The sequence below is a fragment of the Mus pahari genome, chromosome 3, assembly GCF_900095145.1.
Source record: "Mus pahari chromosome 3, PAHARI_EIJ_v1.1, whole genome shotgun sequence".
NCBI classification, from domain to species: Eukaryota; Metazoa; Chordata; class Mammalia; order Rodentia; family Muridae; genus Mus; species Mus pahari.
In genome coordinates this window covers 71,647,936-71,658,016 of record NC_034592.1, presented here as the reverse complement: position 1 = coordinate 71,658,016, position 10,081 = coordinate 71,647,936, and the positions used below count along the sequence as shown (strand labels likewise).

General features: G+C 33.8%; 1 protein-coding gene across 1 annotated transcript; it reads left to right on the top strand.

The window, feature by feature from the left end:
* The first annotated feature begins 1,166 nt into the window (after positions 1-1,166).
* LOC110318623 (olfactory receptor 8K3-like) lies at positions 1,167-6,758 on the top strand. Its single transcript, XM_021193800.1, has 2 exons — positions 1,167-1,238; positions 5,889-6,758. Exons 1-2 carry the CDS (start codon positions 1,167-1,169, stop codon positions 6,756-6,758), a joined length of 942 nt encoding a protein of 313 aa, XP_021049459.1.
* Positions 6,759-10,081: the final 3,323 nt, after the last annotated feature.

Genomic DNA, 10,081 nt, shown 5'->3' with positions numbered 1-10,081 from the left:
AGAACAATGCCAAACAAGTAGAAGCCCTTAAAGAGGAAGCACAAAAATTCGTCAAGGAATTACAGGAGACCACTGCTAAACAGGTAGAAGTCCTTAAAGAACTACAAGCAAACACTGCTAAACAGCTAGAAGAAACACAAAAAATCCCTTGAAGAATTACAGGAAAACACAACCAAAGAGGGAATGGAATTGAACAAAACTATTCAGGATCTGAAAATGGAAGTAGAAACAATAAAGAAAACCCAAAGGGAGACAACTCTGGAGATAGAAACCCTAGGAAAGAAATCAGGAACCATAGATGTGAGCATCAGCAACAGAATACAAGAGATGGAAGAGAGAATCTCAGGTGCAGAAGATTCCATAGAGAACATGAAATGAAAAAAGCAATAATATTTTTCCAAGTCTAAGAAATTTCAAACTTCTACAGTTTTTGAAGTTTTATTTTTCCTTCACTTCTAATACATTTACCTGACTACATGAGCCTGCCAATCCGGGTTTATCAGCATTAAATTTTTAAGACTTTGAGCTATACATGTTTGAGGTTGAGGTATTTGACAAAAGACATAATTCCCTGTCAGGAGCCATGGCCTGAGCTATGGCCTTGTGGATATTTTTTAGCTTATATAAATAATCCTGAGAGAACTTTCATGCTCATAACAGTAAGAATGTTTAGGGGAAAAGAGGACACTGTGAATGTTGGTTCCAGGAGCTGAAGATTACCACCTGACCTTCAGAGAGCCCCCAGGCTTTTCCCTGCTCCCTTGGAGCCTCCTCTTGTTTATGCTTATATTGCCATTCCTGAATAAACTTTTTCAAGGCTTGATCAGTATAATTAATTCACTTGTTCTCATTCTTCATGTCTCTTGTCCCTCCCACTCTTTCTCTCTCCTGCCCTGGGTGCCCGCTGATTATCCCTATACGTCGGAGCAATTCTCCGTCTTAGTTTTAATATGACAGTTTATGTTTTACTTGACAAAGAAATGTAATACAAGCAATGACATGATGCAATTATGTCTGTATGCCATTATTGTACAGATGGATTCACATTCAAATATTTTATAAGAAGTATATAATTTATATGTTTGGAAAATAAAATAATTCTATATATTTGAAAACTACTGTTGATGCTGGTGCCTTTATTCAGAACAGGTTTCTGATCTTCTCTAATGGAGAAATATAATCTTACAATGTTGATTGAATTCATCCTGGTGGGCATCACTTACCACCCTGAGTTTCAGGTACCATTGTTTGGACTGTTGCTGTTCATTTATCTGACCTCATGGTCAGCAACTTGGTCATGATCATCCTTACCATGATGGATTCCAGGCTGCAAACACCCATGTACTTTTTTCTGAGACACCTCGTTACTACAGATCTTGGTTATTCAACAGCTGTGGGACCAAAAATGTTAAACGATTTTCTTGTAGATCAAAATATGTTGTCATTTTATGCCTGTGCTATCCAGTCATCTTTCTTTAGTATGTTCATTATTAGTAAATATTTTATTCTTTCTTCAATGTGCTATGACTGTTATGTGGCCATCTGTAAACGACTCCTCTACACTGTCATCATGTGATAAACAATATGGGCATGATCCTCATTACTATTGTGGACTCCAGGCAGTAAACACCCATGAACTTTTTTTCTCAGACATGTAGAAACTACTAATTTCATTTATTAAACAGCTGTCAGAACCAAAATTTTGAGATATTTTATTGTGGATCAAAAAACAGTATCTTTTAGACTTTGTGCTATACAAATTAGCCTTCTATATTTTCCTCATAGCTTGTGAGCTTTTTATTCTGTTATAATCTCTGTGACCGGTATGTGGCCACTAGCAAACCTCTGCTTTTATGGTCATCATGTCAAAAAGAGTTTGTTGGCGTCTAGTGGTGATCACTGACTTTACCTGACAACTTTGCCTGTTATGAAAATTAAAATGTTTACTTTGTTTTTCTGTGTACACCAGTCATCAGTAATTTCTAATGCAACAGTCTTCCTTTTTAACATTGCTCTGTTCGAATATTCACAAAATTGAATTGATCATTTGCTCTCTTCAGCTTTTTTCTCTCTTTTCTAATTTAATGCAGTTTATAAAATTGAAACCTTACCCTATTTATTATAACTTAATTAAGGATTTTTTCATTCAGCATAGTATTCGTATGTTCATCCCTGTTAACATAGCTTGCATTTTTAAAGGTAGAATAAAATACACTATTGTTTGTATATATTCTACTAATCTACTGCTTGTATAAATGATTTTTGTGTTTATCCATCTATGACTGGATATTTCATTTTTTACATCTTAGAAATTAAAGAAGAGCACCTATTTAACCTTTGGTATCTAGATTCAATACTTTATTATACGTATTTGTCAATAAGAATGTTGGCTTATACAACAAATAAGTAAATCACAGTTGATGACAAATTGATCCTGATAGTTGATAATCTCCAGGCATTCATTATCTCATTAGACTTTCAAACGTTTGCTTGCAATTAATAAATTTTTGTGCTTCCTCAGGGAGAGTCTCTATGGTTTAAAAACACACAAAACTGGAAGATAAGAACCACAATGGGAAATGAAGACACGATTTTTACTGCAGGTAACAACTTATCACACAAAGTTCTGTAGTTTAAGAATTAGAAAGATGTGGACTTTTTTTCCCATGGTTTCAACATCTAGAGAGATCATTTGATGATTGGTATCTATTTTTTCTAATATTCTAAAAGCCTTGGCAGCAAAGATACATCTTCATTTCTTTATTGTATGCTATTTTTAAAACATTTTTCTGAGGTTAAGAGAACAAATAGTATCAACTATCTTTTAAAAATACACAGAAATATATTCTTAGATAAAATATTTTTCTTTCTCACCTTTCCTCTCATTCTCTCATTCTCTTTACACACACACACACACACACAATTTTATAACTAGTGAAGGCCTAGAAGGATAGATAGTAATTAATGTAATGTAATTTCTTTTAAAGAAAAAATTGAGAATGCAAGTGCTAAGTCTATTTTTATGTTTTTTAAAGAATCCTAAATTATATTTGACTGAGATTTACTGAGTATCCCCTACAAATATTATCCTAAAGCCAGAGTGGTGGAGCATCTAAGATAAAGAAAATAACTAGTCACAGAGTGATAGAAGAGAGAGGGGGATTAGAATAATATTTGATGATATATTATGGAAATCTTATAATAAAACCCAAGTTAACCTATCTTAAATAATTGAAAAGTCAATTGGTAGAAGAAAGGTGTAGATGTGATTCCTTTTTAATCTTTTAAATATTTACACTATACTAATCAATAGATCAATTAATTGTTAGTGAATTTGTACAGAGGTCAGAGGACAGGTTCATGAATCAGTTCTCCCCTTCCATCCTTGTGTCCTTTTGTTCAGACTCAGGACCCCACACTAAGCAGTTTTACCCATGGAGAGATCTCTCTGAGCAATTTCTGATTCTTTAATGAGGGAAAGTATTAAGTTTATATTTCACAAGGGGCATGAAGACTATTAAATGAGAGTCAAAAGATACTCATAATACTTTTATGACAATGTGAAAGCTTCTTTTTGTACTAAATACAATTAAAATTTCTGAAATATAATTTTAAAAAATAGCATTCAAGTATCAGTGAACAAAAGAATGTATACTAAAGAATGCTTTTCTTTACATTGAGTTCTAAATCTCTTCAGAGGATAACTTTTAGGTCTGACCCTACCTATAAGAAAATTAGTAGTAAGTGTACTTAATTTTTGTCCTTTACATCATTACAAATAATACTAATACAAAATGGACCATAACTGAATATTTTTCAGTTATATAATAATTAATATTTGTATGCTAATGATATGAAGTGTATGTGTGGAGAATAGAATACTATCAGCTAACCACAGTTTAAAACAACTGATTAAATGCGTGAAGTGTCAATTAAATATAATCAGGTGCACACAGAACACTGACTGCTGGAGGACTTCATTCTCATTTACCCAGAGGTTGCACTTTATGCCATGATTACCATTGTAAATCATATTAGTTTTTACTTTACCCAAAAAACATTAACATATATCTATTTTCACAAAAGTCAAAATTCTGTCTTGTGATTTTTCTCTCTTGGTAATGTTTAAGAGGACTGAACAGATACACTTACATGCTCTTAGGTTTCTGCAAATCAAGAAAATCTGAATGTAATGAGTAACCCTAAGATTATTCATTGATCTGACCAATAGGGAGAGTGATAAAAACTCCAGAACTTCCATTTTCATATGTTAAGATTCTGTAGATCTCTCTATATAAGTAGAGTTATTTGCATTTTTAAAAGGTATTAGTAGGTATATTACTATTATTTGCAAATGCCTTACATATAATCACAAGTACATAATTATTAAGTGCTACAATGTGGTAGTATTTAAAAATTAAAGACTTGACTTTCTTTGTCTTATATATAAGACTTTCTTTGTCATATATATATATATATATATATATATATATATATATATATATATATATAATTATCTATACATGTACAACTGTCTGTAGAGGAAAATTGTTTTTCTTTATTTACTTATCTATCTATCTATCTATCTATCTATCTATCTATCTATCTATCTACCTATCTATCTATCTATCTATCTATTCTACACTCCATATTTTATTCCTGACCACTGTCCACCCTCCTACTGCTCCACATCCCATACTTTTTCCCAATCTTCCTGTCTCAATGTGGATATCCCCACTACCCACCTCACCTGACCTCTAAACTCTGGGGCCTGCAGTCTCTTGAGGGTTAGGTACATTATCTCTGAATGAACACACCTGGCAGTCCTCTGCTGTATGAGTGTTGGTGGCCTCATATCAGTTGGTATATGCTGCATGTTTGGTGGTCTAGTGTTTGAGAGACTTCAGGAGTCCCAATTAATTGTGACTGCTGGTCCTCTTACAGGGTTTCTCTCCTCCTCAGCTTCTTTCAGCCTTCCCTAATTCAACAACTGGGGTCAGCTGCTTTTGTCCATTAGTTGGTTGCAACTATCTGCCTCTGACACTTTCAGCTGCTCTTTGGGTCTTCTGGAGTGTGGTCATGCTAGGTCCCTTATTCTGAGTGTTCCATAGACTCAGGACTGGTGTCAGGTCTTGGAACCTCCCCTTGAGCTGGATCCCACTTTGTACCTGTCAATGGACCTTCTTTTCCTCAGGCTCCTCTCCATTTCCATCCCCGTAATTCATTCAGATGAGAACAAATATGGGTTAGACTTGTGACTGTGGGATGCCCACTGCTTCCCTCATTTGAGGCCATGTCTTCCTGCTGGAGGTGGGCTCTAAAAGTTCCCTCTCCCTACTGTTGGGCATTTCATCTAAGGTTCCTCCCTTTGAATCCTGAGAGTGTATCACCTGCCAGATCTCTGGTGCATTCTGAAGGATCCATCCTGAGAGTCTTATGGTTTGAGGCTGGATGAATTCTTGCCTAGATATTAGGTGTACAAGGAACTTTTCCAGATTAACTAATGTCTGGTATGATAGTTAGGAAAAGCAAATATCATTGGCATAAAATTACAGTTTTCTTTGATTTAATCTCTTATTAGTACAGGACTAAAGATTCCTATTTGTGTATTTCTAATCACATGTTTACATATGTATATATGTAGATGTACATAAGGTATATATATATATATATATTAAGATTTTTTCAATATAAATTTGAGTGTTTGGAGATATTTTATTTACTCTACTTTAGATAATAAAACTTCACCAAAAGATAAAGGAAATCTATTGACCATGCAATAATTTCCATTCAAAACAGAATTTCACATAAACCCAATAGAAAACCACAACTTCACAATGGTGACTGAATTCATCCTGGTGGGCATCACTGACCGCCCTGAGCTACAGGCTCCATTGTTTGGACTGTTCCTCATCATCTATCTGATCACACTGGTGGGCAACTTGGGCATGATCATCCTTACCATGGTGGATTCCAGGCTACAAACACCCATGTACTTTTTTCTCAGACACCTCGCTACTACTGACCTTGGTTATTCAACAGCTGTGGGACCAAAAATGTTAAGAAATTTTCTTGTAGAACAAAATACAATATCATTTTATATTTGTGCTGTCCAGTTATCTTTCTTCAATATGTTCATTGTTAGTGAATTTTTTATTCTGTCTGCAATGTCTTATGACCGTTATGTTGCCATCTGTAAACCACTTCTCTATAATGTCATTATGTCACAAAGAGTATGTTGGGTTCTAGTAGTAATTCCTTACGTTTACAGTATATTTGTTGCACTCATAATCAGCATAAATATTTTTTCTTCATCCTTCTGTGGACACAATATTATCAGTCATTTCTATTGTGATGGTCTCCCCTTGATATCTCTGCTCTGCTCATATAAAAAAGAAAATGAAATGATAACTTTAATTTTATCAATTATTAACTTGATTTCTTCACCACTTGTCATTCTTGCTTCCTATCTGCTCATTCTCAGAGCTATTCTTAGGATGAACTCTGCTGAGGGAAGGCAAAAGGCTTTCTCTACCTGTGGGTCTCATCTGACAGTGGTCACTGTCTTCTATGGGACTTTGATATTTATGTATGTGCAACCTAAGTCCAGTGACTCCTTAAACACTGACAAGGTGGCTTCTATCTTTTATGCCCTAATAATTCCCATGTTAAATCCCTTGATCTACAGCTTGAGAAATAAAGATGTAAAACATGCTCTTAGAAAAATAGGGAAAACCATACAAAATATCTTCTCCTAGAACTCACACTCAAGGCTATAATTTTCAAATCAAATATATTTAATTGCTTTAGAAATTCTAGTGAAGTAAACAGTAAAAAAACAACAACAACGTTTCTCTAACGAAAAGACAGTTTATACAAAATACATTTGAAGAGATGAATTATCACAGTGAAATATTAAAGTCTACAAAGAAGAGTAACATGGTATTTGTTCTGTATAAGAAATACTAGGATAGGTGTCTTTAGTATCGCACATTCATTTTGTTAATTTAACTTTACAAAAAGTTGTCTGGTGTTTACTCATGGCTATGTATTTATTGATTTGAAAATGCACTATTAATATCTTTAGTATGTATATTCATTTGTTATTGATATATAATTCTATTGTTAAGTGTTTTTAAAAACTTCTTCATCACTCTGTCAGAATAGTGAAGCCTATCCCATTGATGTGAAGGTTCCAGTAATATTCAAGCATACACATGCCTTAATTCCACAGGGAATCTTATATCATCGTAATTTCACATTATATTTCTTTCATATCACATCCCATATGATTGCGATAGAAATATTTAACACCATATATTTAGTGGTTAAATAGTTCATAATTTCAATGTATCATCTAATACTGTATATTTTCCACTTCTCTGTGTGTTTTATAGGTGTGTGTGTGTGTGTGTGTGTGTGTGTGTTTATGTGTTAGATGACTTAACTTTTTCTATGGCATTTACCTGTACTTCCCTTGCGTCTTGTTATTGAATTAATCTTAATTCATTAATTAACATTTCTCTTTACTGAATAATTTAATGTTTTCCTTCTAAATGTAAAGGATACATATTATGAGTATATTTATTATACCAAATACACTAAACTAAATTATACCATACTGCATTATATAAATATAAATGTTATATTAAAACATGAACATTACACTTAATTTTGATTATTGAATGAAATGTCATCCTTATAATTAATTGGAGTATGGAAGCAGAACACATCAAAATGTTCATTCACCATGATCAGGTAGGCTTCACCCCAGGGATGCAGGGATGTTTCTATATATGGAAATTCATCAACATAATTCACTACATAAACAAACTCAAAGAAAAAAACACATGATCAATTCATTAGATGCTGAAAATTCATTTGACAAAATTCAACATCCTTCAATATTAAAAGTCTTAGAATGATCAGGAATTCAAGGCCCATACCTAAGGCTGACCACTCTCTCCCTATCTAGTCAATATTGTACTTGAAGTTCTAGCTAGAGCAATTCAACAACCAAAGGCAGTCAAATGGATACAAATTAAAAAGGTAGAAGTCAAAATATGATTATTTGCAGATAATATGATAGTATACTTAAATGATCACAAAAATTCCACCAGAGAACTCCTAAACTGATAAACAACTTCACCAACGTGGCTAGATAAAAAAATTAACTAAAACAAACCAGTAGTCTTCTTACACACAGAGGATAAAAGGGCTGAGGAAGAAATTATGCAAAGGATTTCCTTCACAATAGTCACAAACAATAGAAAATATTTTGGTGTGACTCTAACCAAGGAAGTGAAAGATCTGTACAGCAAACTGTTTAAAACTTTGAAGAAAGAAATTGAAGAAGACATTAGAAGAAGGAAAGATCTCCCATGCTCATGGATTGGCAGGATTAATGTAGTAAAAATGGCCATCTTGCCAGAAAAAAAAAAAAATCTACAGATACGGTACAGTCCCCATTGAAATTCCAAATCAATTCTTCATAGAGTTAGAAAAAGTAATTCTCAATTTCATTTTGAATTACAATAAACCCAGGATTGCAAAAACTATTCTCAACAATAAAAGAATTTCTGGGGGAATCAGCATCCCTTACTTCAAGCTATACTCTTGAAGAACAGTGACAAAAATAAACAAACAAAAATAAAACTCCACGATATTGGTAAAGTGCCAGGCAGGTTGATGAACAGAATAGAATTGAAGACCCAGAAATGGAACCACCCACCTTTGGTCATTTGATCTTTGCAAAGAACCTAAAACCATCCAGTGGAAAAAAAGATAGCATTATCAACAAATGTTGCTGATTCAACTGGTGGTCAACATGTAGAAGAATGAAAGTTGTTCCATTATTATATCCCTGTACAAAGTTGAAATCCAAGTGGATCAAGGACCTCCACATACAATCAGGTACACTCAATCTAATAGAAGAAATGTGGGGAATAGCCTCACACACAGGCGCTCAGGGAAAAATATCCTGAACAGAACACCAATGGCTTATGCTCTTAGATCAGCAATGGACAAATGGGACTTCATAAAATTGCAAGGCAAAGGATACAGTCAATAGGACAAAACAGCAACCAACAGAGTGTGAATAGATCTTTACCAATCTACATATGACAGAGGGATAATATCCAATATGTACAATAAACTCAAGAAGTTAGACTTCAGGAAAACAAATTACCCTATTAAAAAATGGGGGAAGCAGAGAAGCAACTAAAGAAATGTTAATTGATATTTTCTTTATTTACATTTCAAATGTTATCCCCCTTTCTGGTTTCTGCTCTGAAAATTACCTATTGCCTACATTCTCCCCAAGCTCAACAACCCATGCATTCTGCTTCCTGGCCCTGGCATTCCCCTATACTGGGGCATAGAATCTTCACAGGACCAAGGTGATGACCAAGTAGGACATATGCAGCTAGAGTCAAATGACACATTCAGGGTGTAAATTAATTAATTACTTAAAAACAATAAATAAATGAATAAATGATTATATTATTTAAAAATAAAACACATGTTCAAAATCCTTAGTCTTCAGGAAAATGAAAATCAAAACAACCCCGAGATTCCAACTCATACCATGCAGAATGGTTAAGATCAAGAAGTCAGGTGACAGCAGATGTTGGTGAGGATGTGGAGAAAAAGAACACTCCTCTATTCCTGGTGGGATTGCAAGCTGGTACAAACACTCTGAAAATCAGTCTGGATTTTCTTCTGACAACTTGATATAGTACTACCTGATTTCCCAGCTATACCACTCTTGGGCATATACCCAGAAGATGCTCCAACATGTAATAAGGACACATTCTCAACTATATTCAGAGCAGCCATATTTTTAATAGCTAGAAGCTGGAAACAACCCAGATGTCTCTCAACAGGGAAATGGATACAGAAATTGTGATATATTTACACAATGGAATACTACTCAGCTATAAAAAAAAAAAAAAAAAAAAAAAAAAAAAAAAAAAAAAAAAAAAAAAAAAAAAAAAAAAAAAAACGACTTCATGAAATTTTCAGGCAAATTGATGGATCTAGAAAATATCATCCTGAGTAAGGTAACACAGTAAAAAAAAAA

Excerpts from the sequence above, each read along its gene's own strand:
- LOC110318623 (XM_021193800.1), top strand. The coding sequence starts at position 1,167 with ATGGAGAAATATAATCTTACAATGTTGATTGAATTCATCCTGGTGGGC. Across the intron at positions 1,239-5,888 it reads CTTACCACCCTGAGTTTCAG|GCTCCATTGTTTGGACTGTT; the intron begins GTACCATTGTTT and ends CCTGAGCTACAG.